Source organism: Jaculus jaculus, chromosome 10, assembly GCF_020740685.1.
Source record: "Jaculus jaculus isolate mJacJac1 chromosome 10, mJacJac1.mat.Y.cur, whole genome shotgun sequence".
NCBI lineage: Eukaryota > Metazoa > Chordata > Mammalia > Rodentia > Dipodidae > Jaculus > Jaculus jaculus.
Window position 1 is genome coordinate 93,405,419 of NC_059111.1, and position 16,317 is coordinate 93,421,735.

The window sequence follows — 16,317 nt, forward strand, 5'->3', positions numbered from 1 at the left end:
GAAGAGGGCTGAGGGCAGAAAGATAATGCTCTTCGGCTTGCATCGCCTTCCCTCCTCACTCCTTTCCTGTCCTTTCTGCCCACTCACTGTCCAGGCTCTGGCACCTGATCTGAGGGTCCAAGTTGTTATCACAATGCCACCATCAGCTGAAACGAAATCATTCCTTGTAACTGGAATATAGTTACTATAAACGACATATGCTATTGGCATGCTATTTCTAATCATTGTAATTAAGCTGGAAGACTCGCTGCTCATAATCCCACAATGATCCACCAGTTCTCCATCCCAGACCAATAACTTTGTCTGAACGGGTTCTTTGTGCAAGAGAAATACCAGGAGGTAATTCAACACCCCTGATGATAGCCAACAAAGTCAGTGTGGAAACTAGGCGAGGTGCAGATGAAAGCATTCCTGGGGATACAAGATGGTCCTGGGTGGAGGCAAGGCCACCTGGCGGCCTCACTCTCAGCTAACAAAAGGACTCTGTGTGCATATCCCCCAGTCATCCCAGGGGATGGATGGCAGGAAAATGTGAACCCAGATGCGTCTAGAAGAATCACTGTGGCCTGGGTCTCCCCTGCATCCAAGAAGGTCTCGGCCCAGATGTCTAGAGGAACTGCGAGCCTTGAGGGTTAGTCAGGGTATGCGGCACCTGCTCAGGTGCAACTTAGACCTGTATGCTTTCACTGGGCATGTGCCCTGTAAGAATACTCACTAGGCATTCACCCTGGGATATCATTTCCTGGGCATGGGCTTCTCTTTCAGGCATTCCAATTTGTTTCTGCTTACAAATACTAAGATTTGGAGGTCATGTAGACCAATTTCATGTTTCTGAGACCTCTGAATACAGGTCTTCTTGCATACCTTCACATCTCAGTGCCTTGCTTTTAGCAGATGTCCAGGGTAACGAAAGATAAGCAGTTAACATCACAGGTACCGTGCTTTGGATTGGGAAGGTACCCACCTCCCAATTCCCACGTTTTAAAGGCCCCTTCCTGAGCAAAGCACTTACAGGAACTGGTGGTGGAAACGTGTAGTTTGTTTTCCTCTGGTTCTTTTCCCTTTCTGGACAACAAATGCATGTCCCTTTTATGCATTTAAAAGAAAGAAACTTGCTGGGCTGGAGAGATGGCTTAGTGGTGAAGGTGCTTGCCTGCAAAGCCTAAGGATGCAGGTTCAATTCCCCAGCACCCACATAAGCCAGATACACAAGGGTGGTGCATGAGTCTGGAGTTTATTTGCAGTGGCTGGAGGCACACCTATTCTTTCTCTCTCTCTTTTTATAATAAATAAATTAATAAAAATATTTTTTAAAAACTTTTTTGTTGGTGTTTATTCTTATTTATTTGAGTACAACAGAGAGAGAAGGAGGCAGAGAGAGAGAGAGGAGAGAGAGAATGGACGTGCCAGAGCCTCCAGCCACTGCAAACAAACTCCAGATGTGTGCGCCCCCTTGTGCATCTGGCTAACATGGGTCCTGTAGAATCGAGCCTCAAACTGGGGTCCATAGGCAAGCACTTAACTGCTAAGCCATCTCTTCAGCCCAGTAAAAATATTTTAAAAAAGAAAGAAACTTGGGACAAGAGTAGCAAGAAAAAAAGTAAGAAAGATAGACTACACATGGCAAGCCTCCTTCAACGCTTGAAAATGGTGAGCGGCCTTGGTAATCCACCAGCAAGCTCAATTATTAAGCTTTCCTTTTAGTCTTGGGCCTCTCTGTACCTGAAACTTTAACCAGATATGCCATTCTGGAGAACTGAAGTCACATTTTTTTTTTTGCCAGGTTTCTGTTAGGTTGCTTAAAGATTTCAGATGGATGTTCTCTGGGGCCTTGACCCTCACTGGCCTAGAGGGCATCAACACACCCTTCTGCTCCTGTCCCTAAAATAAAGTCCTAGCTGGTTTGATGAGACTGTATAGCATTTTGCCAACTCTTTATGCCACGGTGGGCCTGCTGGCTGCCTGAGTCATGTCTCTCCTGTTATATCTAGTCTTTGTTAGAGAAAAGGCGAGAACTGCAAAAGACTTACGGGCCTATTTAAAGCCAAGATGTAAGCCTTGTCTTTCCTCTTCCTTATTCTGACTCACAGAGGCCCCTTCCTTCCATCCAGATCTCCATGAAGAGGGAGAGGGTCCTGTGTGGGTGACTTCCACCATCACCCCTTATTTCCCTATGAAGCTTGTCAGGAACTTTCTAGAAATTGACACTAAGTGTCGTCCAGCCCTTTCCAGCTTTCCAACATGGTATATCAGACAGGATTTTAAATTTAATTTTATTTCATTTATGTGAGAGAGAGAGAGAGAGAGAGAAAGGAAGAAGCAGATACCTAGAGGGAATGGGCATGCCAGGGCCTCCAGCCACTGCAAATGAACTCCAGACACATGTGCCACTTTGTGCATCTGGCTTACGTGGGTCCTGGAGAACTGAACCTGGATCCTTAGGCTTCACAGGCAAGTTCCTTAGCCACTAAGCCATCTCTGCAGCCCTATCAGACAGGAGTTTTATGTGTGGAGAACAGCTGAGCCATTGGGGGGATTTAACAAACCTCTCATCATTCATTGTCTTTTGTTTTCCTTTCTTGGTTATTTACCTTGCCCCTCACTCAATGGGGGTCATTCCTTCCCTCCAACCTCTAGCATTCCCTGTCTTTTGCCTCTAAAAAAAAGTTGAAGTACGGACTCCCCATTTGTACATCTCCTGTTCAATTGTCAGGGCAGGGTGAGACTTTGCCTTGGAATTTCTACTTGTGACTTAGAGCTCAGTCCCAGTGGCCCTGTCCTGTGGAAGTCCAATGCACAAGGGGGTGCACGCGTCTCGAGTTCGTTTTCAGTGGCTAGAGGCCCTGATGCACCCATTCTCTCTCCCTCTCTCTCTCTCTCTCCCTCTTTCTTTCTCTCAAATAAGTTAAAATATTTTTTTTTTTTTTTTGGTTTTTCGAGTTAGGGTCTCACTCTGGCTCAGGCTGACCTGGAATTCACTATGTAGTCTCAGGGTGGCCTCGAACTCTCGGCGATCCTCCTACCTCTGCCTCCCGAGTGCTGGGATTAAAGGCGTGCGCCACCACGCCCGGCTTTAAAATATATTTTTTAAAATTTTTATTTATTGATTTGAGAGCAACAGACAGACAGAGAAAGAATGGGTGCGCCAGGGCCTCCAGTCACTTGGAAATGGACTCCAGATGCATGTGCCACCTTCTGCATCTGGCTTACATGGACCCTGGGGAACTGAGCCTCAAACTGGGGTCCTTAGGCTTCACAGTCAAACACTTAACTGCTAAGCCATCTCTCTAGCCCCTGAAATATATATGTATTTAAATTTTTATAAAAAGAAGGTAAGAGAAAGAGCCTACCCCTGCCCTGAGGATTCTCCAGCCCAGATGCAGGATCATAACCTCCAAGCAGGCTTGTGGAAGCCCAGATTACTTAGCCAAGCTTCGGTGTAGTAGGGTTCAGTCTTTAAGGCCATTGCTGGTGGGGACCACGCTCTAAGACTCACTGCTCTGGCTGACACTTGGACCATTCTTCATACTTTTTTTTTCCCCCCTGTTAATCTTCTTGTTAAGTTGTCCTCTTTGGTTTTAGCTCATCCCTAGTCAATGTTCTTAGGAACAGCAAGGAGCTTAAATAGTCCTTCTGTGTACTCGTAATTATTCTAGTATACCCTCCCTCTTAGCTACCTGCAATTATCTTAGAACTCACTGCCATGTAAAGGGTTTTTCTAGCTGGAATGATCTGGAAGGCCCCTCTGTTTGTACCTGTACCTGAACCTCCAGGGCTGACCCACAATGTTTCTAGACTACTTTCACTCATTCCTTAAAGAGCCAGGACCATGGAGGGCGTAGTCCAGGGGATGGGGCAGTTCTCTTGGTTTCTCCTGTCAAAGGAAGGGCTGTCTGGGTACCCTGTGATCACGGGAAGTGACACCACCCTGCTGAAGGGAACATACCTCAGGCAGCTTCACTCGGCCTTCCTGGAAGGAGCATGTCTTGGGGTCGTGGGTGCAGACGTGCCGGTATTTACACCAGTGGCAGCGGTATGGGCTCTCCACGCATGACAGACACCTGGGCACAAAAGAGAAGAGGCGCACAGCATTAGATATGGGGGAGCCCCAAGCTGTAGCAGAACACTTTATTATTAAGAGGAACTACCCTGGAAGGCAGAGCTTATGCAGATATACTCCTCTCCTCGTGACCTCAGGGAACAAACTTCTCACTGAGCTGGAACCTTGGTCCCCTTAGATCCAGTGAGCCACCCCACACCCCCATAGGGTGAAGTGGTCCTCTGTTAAAGAGAAGAATGAGAGTTGGAGAGATGGCTTGGTGGTTAAGGTATTTGCCTGCAAAGCCAACGGACCCAGGTTCCATTCCCCAGGACCCACGTAAGCCAGATGCACAAGGTGGTGCATGTGCCTGGAGTTCGTTTGCAGTGGCTGGAGGCCCTGGAGTGCCCATTGTCTCTCTATCTGCCTCTTTCTCTCTCTACCAAAATAACATTTTTCTTTTAAAGAGGAGGATGAGAGGTCCCAGAGTTGAGTGACCTGTCTAGAGACCACAAGAGTCCAGACAAACCAAAAATAGGGGTTTTGATTCAAATTGCCTCTGGTTCTCAGTTGTCAAGGACCCACATGGACGTTCCTAGTGGCAGGAGAAACTACTGAAGCTGCACTCTCTCCACACTGAGTGCTCCACGAATGCCAATCTCACTTCTAGTTCTTGTTTGCTTGCTGTTTCCTCCAGGAAACAGAGGCAACTTTGTATGAGTTCCCTGTTGCTTAAAATTCCAGCATGGTTCCCGGCTGTCATTAGGTCAGATGAGTTGCCATACAGACTGAACCCTCTTGCTACCCCAGAGCCACCATCTCCTGGGTTTGGTGCAGCCACCATGAACAGACCTCTCTGCTTCCCATCGGCAGCCGTTCCACCATCCGTAAGACCTTCCTCCTCAACTACACCTGGCCAGTTCCTTGACCAAATGAAAGCCGGCTTCTCTGCCCCTTGTCCCAAGGATTATCACACTGGAGCAGTCATGTTCTTCTCATATCTTACCTCACTGTTAACTGTCTACCTCTTCAGTGAGTCCACTAAGCCACGACCTCTGGAGGACAGCCACTAAGTTCTGGTGTTTTATGAATTTCTTAATCCTCTGCATTGAATGGATAACTCTGTGCATGGGATGGAAGCTTTGTACCTGATTTCATCTACCTACTCTGCTTTTCTAGGGAGATGGGAAGGGAAGGAGGAGTTAAGCCACCAAGAAGTAAAGCCATGGGCAGCTCCACACTGGGATGTGCGGAGAGAATTCGAATGGGAAAGCAATGTGGTTTCAACTCAGAAGGCCTGATACTCACTTCCTTCTGTAGGGCCCCAAAGCTAATGTCTGGACTCATAGCTGCCCCGGACAGACACTAAGATTTTACCAGCCCAGAGTCCCAAATTGTGTTTGTTATGTCAGCTACCTACACTGTGTGGAGCGAAATGTGGAACTGCATGTTAATGCAAGCATGGATTTTGGAGGTCAGGCCATGTAGTTTCCAAATTGTCCTCTACGGAACCCTGTGAGGAGTTTCATAAGGCTCCCAAACAGAGGAGCTCCAGGTCCCCATAACCCTCTCCAAATAGCTCCCACTTCCATCTGTATTGTATGTTGGATTTCCACACCGAATTTCAGTTTCTATGGTGAAAAAAAAAAAAAAAAAAGAAAGAAAGGCTTGCATACCTACAATCTGGTCCAACCTCATCATTTTATAGTGGATATAATAATATAATAGCAAAAAACATGGATAACACTTAACTAGATGGTGTCATCCTGCATTGCTATCTTAAAGTGATAACAGGTACAGTGGTCCAGCCAAGGGCTGCTCTGATGGAATGAGCACTGGCTTCTGAGATGTCATGCTATGGCTTGAACGTGAAATGTCCCATCCCCCCCATAGGCTCATGTGTTGGAACACTTGTCCCTGAGCTGGTGGTGTTGTTTTGGGGAGCTGAGAAACTCTGGGGACCGTGGTCTAGCTAGCAGAAGTGGATCCTTGGGAATCTGTCCTGAAGGTGACATCTGTTTCTGGCTCTGGCTTGAGTGATTTCTTCCTGGTCTGCTGAGAGGTGGACAAGGGCACACACAAGCCCCTGCCATCATGGACCAGGCACTTCCAGCCTTCCCTGTCTCAATGGACTGTATGCTCTGAACCACGAACCAGAGTAAACCTCTCCTCTCCTCCCATTCCCTCTCTTCTCCTCTCCTGCCCTGCTCTCCCCTCCCCTCCTCTCTCCTCTCCTCTCCTTCCCTCCCTTCCCCTTTCCTCTCCTCCTCTCTTCTCTCCTCCCCTGAACTCTCCTTTCCTCTTTTCTTCTCTCCTTCCTTCTCCTCCCCTCCTTTCCTTATCTCTTCTCTCCTCTCCTCTCTTCTTCCCTCTCCTCTTCGATCCTCCCCTCTCCTCCCCTCCTATACCCTCCTTTCCCCTCTGTTCTCCTCCCCTGGCCTCCCCTCCTCTCCTCTACTCTCTTCTTCTCTCCTCTCCTCCTTACTCTTCTGTCTCCTCTCTTCTCCTCCTCCCCTCCTCTCCCCTCTCCTTTCCTCCCCTCCTCTCTTCTTTCCTGTTCTCCCCTCTCCTCCCCTCCCCCCTCTCCCCTCTCCTTTCTCCTCTCCTCTCCTCCCCTCTCCTCCCCTGTTCTCTCTTCTCCTCTTCTGTCCTCTCCTTCTCTCCCCCTCTCTCCTTCACCTCCCCCCTCCCCTTCCTTTTCCTCCTCTCTCATCTCCTCTCCTTGGTCAGGTATTCCGGTCACAGCGATGGAAAACATAAGGAATGCATGTCAGTTGACATCCTGCTCCTAGATCCCAGTGTATAGAGGACCCCAGAACACAGCGCTGTTAATTTCCCTAGCTAGTCTGGCTCTAGGCCTCTGCTCCCTATGGCTGCCATTGTCCAAGGCAAGGGCTCACACACCTTGCATCTTTCAGCCTCCAGCTAGCCCTCACTAGTCTGAGCCCTGTCTAACCTAGCCTGAAGCGGCCGAGAGAGTGACCATTCACTTGAGCCGCTAGATCGCCCGATCTCCCTTGGACATGACTTCCACTCCTCTTAGCAGGTGCTCACTGCCGTTCTTCAGGTGGGCTGCATCCACCCCCCCAAGCCCCAGCAGATGATAGGGGGAGACCCAGGCACATAGATTTGTGCCAGAGAAGAAAGGGCCTGTCTCCATCTGGGATGAAGGTGGCCTTCTTGCGGGTGTCCATATGGCGATTCCTTGGACTAGGAGTGGGGTCTTGTGATCTCTGCGTCCACCTTAAGCCCCCGGGAACAAACTGCTGAGTGAACCTGCGGCACTTACGAGTTGTGGACGCTGCAGTTGTAGAAGACAAAGCTCGTGCTGGCGAAAGTCATGCCCGTCTCCTTGGACTTGAGTTGTAGCTGTACCACATGGTGGTCCCCTGCAAGGCAGAGCCCACCAGAGTCAGGGACAGAACAAAAAAAAAAAAAAAAAAGGAAAGAAAGCCAAGCCAGGCATGGTGGCGCACGCCTTTAATCCCAGCAGAGGTAGGAGGATCGCCACCATGAGGTCGTGGCCACCCTGAGACTACATAGTGAATTCCAGGTCAGCCTGGGATAGAGCAAGGCCCTACCTCGAAAATAAAAGAAAAAACAGCCAGAGTTTCACTAGCACTATTACAGTGTGAGAAAGGGAGCCTACTTCCTTGGGGGTGCAGTCAGCTCTCTGATTCAGCAAAGCCCAGTTTCAGCGTGGCCCCTCAAAATAGCTGTAGAGGGCTATATTCCTCTGTAGTCTCCCTTCCACATTATATCACTAGCTTTTGCCTAAAACACACGCACGCACACACACACACACACACACACACACACTCCATGTCCGCACATGCATCACATCCCTGCCAGCCTCATAGAATTACAGACACACGCAGCGATGAACGGCTAAGGAGGAAAACCACGTGTGCCTCTCAGGAAGGCTTCTGTCAGACCCAAGTGACTTTGCATGCATGTGTAGCTGTGTGCACGCACAAGCTTCTTCCCGTATCTTAAATAGATGGATTCGGTCCCGATGCCATCTCCTCTGAGGATGGGGGAGGGTTGTGGAGGGGGACTTGGCCCCACAGTGGCAGGAGATACCGGAATCCTCAGCTGGCGCCAAGGAGGCACGGGTGCCCATGTTTAATTCACAGCCTTGACCCCGGGCCCCACTTCCGACCTTGTTCTCTGCAGTCCCTGAGAGCCTCATTCATCAATCAGCCCCAAACAAATGTGACAAAGCCCAAATGCGTGGGACAATGCGGAATCAATCTGCGCAGGCCAGCCTGCCCCTTGCTCTTGTTGAGCCTGAGTCTGCTTTCACCCTTCCCAGCGCAGGTGCACACAAGCAACAGGCAGCTACAGGGAGGATGGCAGGGAGGCAGAAGTTCAAGGTCAGACTCACACAGCCACGTGAAGCGAGCAGAGGGCTATGGAGCCAGAGGCCCTCTGACTTCCCATCCTACGCCCGACAAGTTTCCCTCTTTTACAGCCCCTCTGGGCCAGCCAAGGTGACCCGAACTCCACCCATGGGCACTCAGCCATCCTGACCAGGTCTCCACCCACTGTCCCTGCAGCTCCTCCTGGCTTAGATGAGGTGATGCTGCAATGCTAACCTGGAGCTGAGGCAGACGGGCCGTGCCAGCCAACTCCAAAGGCAAAGAGGACAATCTGACCTTGCCCCCCGCCCCGCACCACATTCTCTATAACACACACCCAGCTGTAGCCTGTAGGCTCCTTCAGTCCCACACATCTGTCGTGGGTTCTCCTACGCCAGGCAGGAGGAAGAGCCCACCACCTAGCTTCTGCCTCCTGGGACCACTCGCTCACCGTTCTCTGTGATGATCTGGGGCACCTCCTTGGCTGCAGGAGAGTAACACTGAATCTGATTGCCGATCACCAGCCCATCCATCTCTGACAGGTCCTCAAAGGTGCAGCTGACACCTGCTGACAGCTCGGGGACATTGAATGTCTCCAGGACCAGCTGTGAACAGCCCAGCCGGGGGAGAGTGAGGAGGAGGAGGAGGAGGTGGGGGGGGGTATGGGATGGGAAAAGGAAGGAAGAAAGGGAGAGAGGAAGAAAAAGAGACAAAGGAGAGGCAGTGTTAACAAAGACCAGTTTGTTATAAAAGTGGTATAGAGAAGGTTGTCGGAGGGAGAGAGACAGAGACAAAGGAAACTGCATTAGAATCTGAATGGATTTGTGTGTTGAAAGAACTCTGGGAAGGACGGGGTTTGTTAAGCAGAGAGAACTTCCTCCATTTAGTTTTGGGGGAAAAAAAATGTCACCACCAGTTACCAGGTGCCCAGGGCTATAGCTTAGGGGCTATCTGTGGCTCATTTCATACTTGTACAAACATTTTCCCCCTTTTTACAAATGAGGATGTTATTATTCCCAAACCTTTTGCTATCCTTTTGATCCATTTTTGGTATGGTCATTTCCTTGTACTTACGAATAGAACCACTTGGCCAATATTCCTGCTCGTGTCCCCTTCCCGGGTCTCCACTGGACCCTTAAGTCACTGAATACATTCTACCACCCTGATTCAGAACTGCTTGGCTGGGCTCCATCCGGCCTTGCTGAGAGAGCCTTAGCAGATGTGGTGAGGTGAGTTCTCCCTTGGGCCCTGAGTCCTCATCCTTACCAGCACGTTGTACTGAGAGACGGAGATGTTGTTGGGATGGACAGTCAGCCGGACGCATTGCTTCATCTCTGAGGCGAACCTGCGGGCTTCCCTGGAGCGTTCACACCGTTCCTTCCGGGTACACCTGGGAAGGACAGCGGAGAGTGATGTGACCGCTTACTTTAGGAAAGGGCTGACATTTCTGACAGCTTTCAGGCCCTGTGCAAAGCCACCACGCTCAGAAATGACCATTTTGTTTCCTTCTACAAGCGCGGTCCTCTCCTCTCCTGCTCTGATTTGGGGAATATGGTCATTCCTATTACTACCTACCCACTGCAGAAACTGAGGAGCTATCTGGAATTCTCCTGACCCCGTCCAAAGTCAAGCGACGAGTTGCCAAGTCCTGCCAAATCTTTGCCCCGCCCATCCTTATCCCTTGCTACCCTCTGCCCTGGCTTCAGCCAGTCTAAATTCATCCCATAGCCCCACACATATTATGTAACATATATTGTTTTGTCTTTGAACAGTCCAGTCTTTTTGGTCTAGACCTCTGACTTTTCCACCTGCCCAGCTCTTCCTGGCTTTTCAGGCACAGCTCAGCTGTCATGCTCCTGAAATCCCTCTGCCTTGGCAGCTATATGCATCTTCATTATGGCCCTATGTCATCATGAGTTTTCCTATAGTCTTGAACTTCTTATGCTATGTGAAAATGACTGGCCAAAATGTAACCCTCTCCTATCAAGTGCGAGTTCGATAGAAAAATAAATAAATACTGTCTGATCCCCTTTGGAATCCCCTGCATATCTCATGTCCTAGTGGATGCAAGATAAATGTAGGTGAGCTAGAGGGAGAGCAGAGGATCAAAGCAGTACTGGGTAACAGCTAAAGCAGGCTCTGCTCTGTGGAACTGGGGAAATGCTATGTAAGGTTTGCTGTCATTGATGCCCTGTGGTGAGTGAAGCATTCCATATCACAGGCACACCCCACCCAGTGTAACCTTGGCTCTTGCAAGTCTTCACTGATGAAGACTCGAGAAAGGCTTGCATAAGAACAGGGGTCATGCCCAAATGCACATAACCCACAGGTTCTCTGTGTGGAGATGTTGAAATGCAGAAAGCACTACCTAATCCAAGATAGACAATCCTTGTAAACATGAAGCGATGCCCAGTGGCCCTGATCTGGAAGCTCTGGGAATACTGATTCCGCCGGAAGCTTCTCTGGAGGGATGAGGTGAATTAAGATGGGACTTTGCACTACTGGTCTTTTATTTTTGGGAGGGGGGCAAAGCAGGAAGGCAGATGTCAGGGTTTTCTCAGCTCTGGGAAAAGTGTTAGTAGGAAACAGAGCAGCCAGGGATGGAAGCCCACATGGGAAGGGCCTGTGGAAAGGGTCTTTCTGTCTGGAGAAGCGGACAGGTGTGGTGTGAGGCAAAGAGAGGAAGGGATGGACGTACCATCATAATCTGGGTGTTTCTTGGGCACAGGAGAAAGCTGTGCCCTTTCACTCATGGGAAAAGAAGACATTTCAGCCAAAGCAGAAGGCACAGCCTCAGAATGGAGAGTCCGAAATGAAAGCTTAGTCCACAGAGGAAAAGCATTTAAGGTGGCGGCCGAAAGTTGCCCCGATCAGCAAGAGGAAGAACAGGAGACTAGGACAAAAGGAGGACCTTAAGGTAGTTTGAACATATGGCGCACAAGTCAACCTAACCCTGCATAATGCAATCATGGCCTCTCGTGACTACGTGTTCACTGAGCACTTTGATCAGGGCTCTACTAACCCATTCAAGGTTCCAGTCGCAAACTCACTTCAGCGGTCAAGAAACTATGAAGGGGGACGGGTAGGTAACTTGCTGTGGTGGTTTGATTCAGGTGTCCCCCATAAACTTAGGCGTTCTGAATGCTAGGTTCCCCGGCTGTTGGGGATTTGGGAATTAACACCTCCAGGAGGCGGTGTATTGTTGGGGGCGGGCTTATGGGTGTCGTAGCCAGTGTCCCCTTGCCAGTGTTTGGCACACTCTCCTGTTGTTGTCTATCTGTTGTTTGCTAGGTGGTTGATGTCCACCCTCTGCTCATGCCATCGTTTTCCCCTGCCATCATGGAGCTTCCCCTCAAGACTGTAAGCCAAAATAATGCCCCTCTCTTTTTTTTTTTTCTTTCCCACAAGTGGTTCTTTGGTTGGGTGATTTCTGCCAGCAACGTGAACCTGGCTGCAACACTCACTTGCCCAGGTCACCAGGTAGTCTGAGTCATTATCAAGCCCAGATGAATGAGAAATGAATAAGAAGCTTCTACTGTACCTCATGGTCTCACCTTCCAGAAGCTTCTAGCTGAGAAGTGTAAGGCAGACCCCCTGTCTGCAGACTAAACCGAGTATATCTGTGTGTGTGTGTGTGTGTGTGTGTGTGTGTGTGTGTATGTGTAATGGGTGGGTGGGTGTATATGTGTAATCAGGTGTCATCCAACTTGTTTTGAGACACGGTCTCTGAATAGCCTGAAGCTTACCAATTAGGGTAGATTGGATAGGCAGCGAGCTCCAGGGATCAACCTGTCTGTGCCTCCCCAGTGCTAGGATTACAGGGCTGTGCCCCCATGCCTGGCATTTTATGTGGATGCTGGAGCATGAACTCGGGTCCTCACGCTTATGGGGCAAACATCACTCTCTAAGCCATCTCCCCAGCCTCATGCCTTTTCATCTTGATGCCTCCTCCATCACTCCATCATAGTCCCAGGTTACTTTAACTATTTTCCCTCTGTTGTTGTTTCTGTCTAGGCTCAGTGCTATTTCTGTCCTGTCTCAGAAAGCAGTGTTGACTGCTATCATTGTCACTTGTTGGACAAAGCTGGATTCCATGGGATCAATTGTTAAGAGGCCCCGACGTGGAAGGGAAAAGTCAGAAGTGCTTCTGGTGGTCTCTGTGGCACTCCCTGGATGATCCAGTGGGCCACTGGCAATAAGAGCATCTGTCTACAAGTCTTGGGAGTTAATTTACCAGGCCAGCTCCTCGGGAAGGACTCCATTACCTTCAGCCATTAGGCTAATGTTATGGACTTTTGCAGAGTGTCAGCGTTGACATCACTATTAATAGTGTTATTACTCCCATTAACAGCAGACTCAGAGAGCTAGTACGGCTTAAATTATTCACAGACTCCCCAACTTTGAAGTTCTTGTTTCCATGAGCAATCGGTAGATCTGAAGAAATGTCTTTGATTAATTTAATGAAGAGCTGGTGTGTGTGTGTGTGTGTTGGCAGGGGTGTGGAGCTGCTTCCTGGACAAATATCACCTGGAGCCACCAAGTAAGAGACTCCATCTTTCTTCCAAGGTGGGCAAGAGAAGATGACAAGGGGATCCCAGGCCGAGTTTGCCCTGCACCACTTGCTGTTCCCCAAGTTCCCATGGCTGGATCTTGCCACTCACTCCGGAAATCTCCAAATATAAAGAACTTGCCATGTGGTGGTTTAAATAGACTCACGTATTTACCACTTGACCTCCGGTTAGTGGGGCTGTTTGGGGAGGTTGTAGAATCTTTGGAGGAGGAGCCTTTCTTGAGGAAATAGGTCACTGGAACAAGCCTTGGGGTGTGCGATGGTTAAGCTGCTGTCAACTTGATCTGTTTAGGAATCCACAGACATGAGTGGGTCTCTGAGGTTGCTTCCAGGAAGGATTACCCAAAGGAGGAATCCTTCCCGTAGGATGAGCCCTTCCTCGGAGATGGGGCGCATTATCTAAGGAAGCTCTGGGGAGAATAGAATCTCCTCCTTCCACCTGCCTACAGGTGCTGCTTGCTGCCTTCTGCATGAAGTGAAGATTGGCGTGTATTGGTGGACCAATCTGGACTGATGGATGACCAGCATGGACTGAAGACCAGCGTGGACTGAAGACTATCTTGGACTGAAGACCAGTGTGGACTGAAGACCAGTGTGGACTGAAGACCAGCGTGGACTGAAGACCATCTTGGACTGAAGACCAGTGTGGACTGAAGACCAGCGTGGACTGAAGACCATCTTGGACTGAAGACCAGTGTGGACTGAAGACCATCTTGGACTGAAGACCAGTGTGGACTGAAGACCATCTTGGACTGAAGACCAGTGTGGACTGAAGACCATCTTGGACTAAAGACCAGTGTGGACTGAAGACCAGCGTGGACTGAAGACCAGCGTGGACTGAAGACCAGTGTGGACTGAAGACCATCTTGGTCTGAAGACCAGTGTGGACTGAAGACCATCTTGGACTAAAGACCAGTGTGGACTGAAGACCAGCTGTTGTCCAGGAAACCTCCAGGCCTTCAGTGCCAGATTGGGACTGCTGAGGCATCTAGCCTCATGGACTGAGAAGCTACCGGGGTCCTTGACTCTCGGGCCTGCAAAGTTCTATGGTTGGACTGCCATAAGCTAATCTAATAAATTCCCTTTTAATACAGTTCATTCTGACAGTTCTGTTCCTCTAGAGAACCCTGACTACTAGAAGTGACAGCCCTGTGGCAGGGCAGTACTCTTTCCCTTTGCCTCCCAACTGTACTGTCATGTGACATGGGCTTCTAACTCCTACACATGCCTTCCCCTCCCCTCGACACTATAAGCTGAGTTAAACCCCTTTCCTTCCATGAGTTGCTTCTAGTTGGGTATTTTTGTCCCGGCAATGAACAAGTAGCTGATATGCCACATATACTTATATAGTTCTAAACATCAAGCCAAATGTTTAACCCTCTTGGGACCTCAGTCTTCTCATCTATAAACAGGGACAAGATGATACCAACCAAAGAGGGAGTTGTTTTTTTTTTTTTTTTTCCTCCCTCTTAGGATTAAATAAGGTTCTATGAGCAAAGCATTTAGAACAATAGATACCAAGCCGTAGCTTGATGCAGAAATAGCCATCTTCTCGTAGATTGGCCCGCGGGGAAAATCAGAGGGATAAGAACTGGAAGGCTGAAGCAGTTTCCTTCATAATGAGAGAGGAGGGAGGTCTAGAGGCCCAAAGGGAGAGGAGAGCAAAAGTGGGCGATGGGCTGTAGTTTTGTTTTCTTAATAGCTGTCAGGGGGTGCTGAGAACTCAGCTATCTAAGTGGAAAGTCAAGTTTAAGGTCAGAGTCAGGGGTGTTTTGACATTTCTACTATCCTTCAGGGCCCAGGGAGGTGGAGACAGCAATTGTCCAAAAGCACAGACAATTGACCTTCAATGTGATAGGGTAATGGAAGGGAAGGGCGCGTAGCTCCTGATGTCTTACGGAGTCCATCAAGGTAATGGCCTCATGCTTTTTTAGGACTATGTTTTCCTTGTAGCTCAGGCCAGAGCCGAGAAAGGAACCACTTCTTTGCAAGGGCTTCCAGCTCCTTGGGAAAGCAGGGCTCTCAACGCCTTTGTAACGGCGGCCTCAGGATGAAAGGAAGGTCCCTCCTTCATGCAGTTCTCCAGGAGAAGGAACTGGAACTGACACTCACAAGATGCCGTGTGACTTTGAATCTTCAGGCATTTGTCTCTGGCATCCCCATGGTCTCCCTGCCCCAAATACAGACCTACAGACAGCCAACAGGAAGCAGGCCCCTTTAGGAGCCCTCCGCCCTGAGCCAGAGTTGAGTTCTCTTTTGTTGAGCTCTTTCCTCTCTTTTTCATCCCACTTCCTGTGCTCTGGGCTCCTCGAGCCCCAGATCAGAGGTACTAACAGCCCCGGGGAGAAAGGCCCTGGGCCCCTGCAAGGGGTTATTATTCAAGCCAGTGGTTCCAATGAGATTATCCTGTCTAATGAAGCAGTTACCTCCGCCCTCCCATAAGCCTGAACTTTCACTGCTGGAGAATTCCCAGCCAAGTGGAAAATTAGAAGGGAGAGGAATGGAGAAAGGAAGGGGATGAGGGAGAGAGGGAGAGGTGATGATTAAGTTCGGTAGAAATTAATTCCTAAATACAGAGAGAGAAATATTAACTCCCAGTGCTGCTGGCCCAGCGAACAGATTTCAGCATGGAAACGGGGTTCTCTGAGAAGTTTGGCTTAGGTTAGCCTCCAAGCTGGAGGGGTCATGGCCGAGCCACCTTCCCAGTTCCTTCAGTGTTGAGCTCAGATATCAAAAATTTGCTCATTACTTCTTCATATGACCCCCCCCCCCCTCAACCGCCAGTCTTTAAGACTACACATTGGCCATAGTCTAGTGGTTCATGTGCACCATTTGGGACATCTATAGCTTAGACCATGAAAAGACTGAGAAGAAACGGAGTGAAAGCAGGGTCTTTCTGAAGGGCCTTGCTATAATTTCGATTTTTGATGTCTCCTATAGGCCCAATATGTTAGTTTTGTCCCACTTTCCACTGTTGGAAAGTAATATAGCCTTTAGGAGGTGGAGCATAGTGGAAGGAAGCGAGGTCCTTGGAGGTACGGTCTTGACGAGTTCTTATTTCTCTCCCTGCTTTCTGTCTGCCACGGAGTGAACAGGCATCTCCACCACACACCCTTGTCATGACACGCATGGGCTGAACCCCCTGAAACTGTGAGCCCCCGCAGACTTTTTCTTCTTTCAAGTTGTTTAAGTCATGTATGTCGTCATGGAGACAAGATGAGTGACACAGGAGGCCTGACAGAATGCCTACTCAGCCAAGAGATCACAGAGGCTTTCGGGGCCATTGTTAACCATGTTGGGGGACTCTGAAAGCAAAGAGACCGTATTTCCTAAGCATGGCCTCGACC

General features: G+C 49.3%; 1 protein-coding gene across 1 annotated transcript in view; it reads right to left on the reverse strand.

Annotated features, from left to right (window-relative positions):
* Positions 1 to 16,317, reverse strand: part of Plxna4 (plexin A4) — a 533,417-nt gene that overhangs the window by 102,764 nt on the left and 414,336 nt on the right. Inside the window, exons 6-9 of the mRNA XM_004661200.2 lie at positions 9,667 to 9,790; positions 8,852 to 9,005; positions 7,329 to 7,428; positions 3,947 to 4,061 (exon numbers count right to left, since the gene is read on the reverse strand). Coding sequence (XP_004661257.2) covers positions 3,947 to 4,061; positions 7,329 to 7,428; positions 8,852 to 9,005; positions 9,667 to 9,790 — 493 coding nt within the window. The remainder of the gene's footprint in view (positions 1 to 3,946; positions 4,062 to 7,328; positions 7,429 to 8,851; positions 9,006 to 9,666; positions 9,791 to 16,317) is intronic.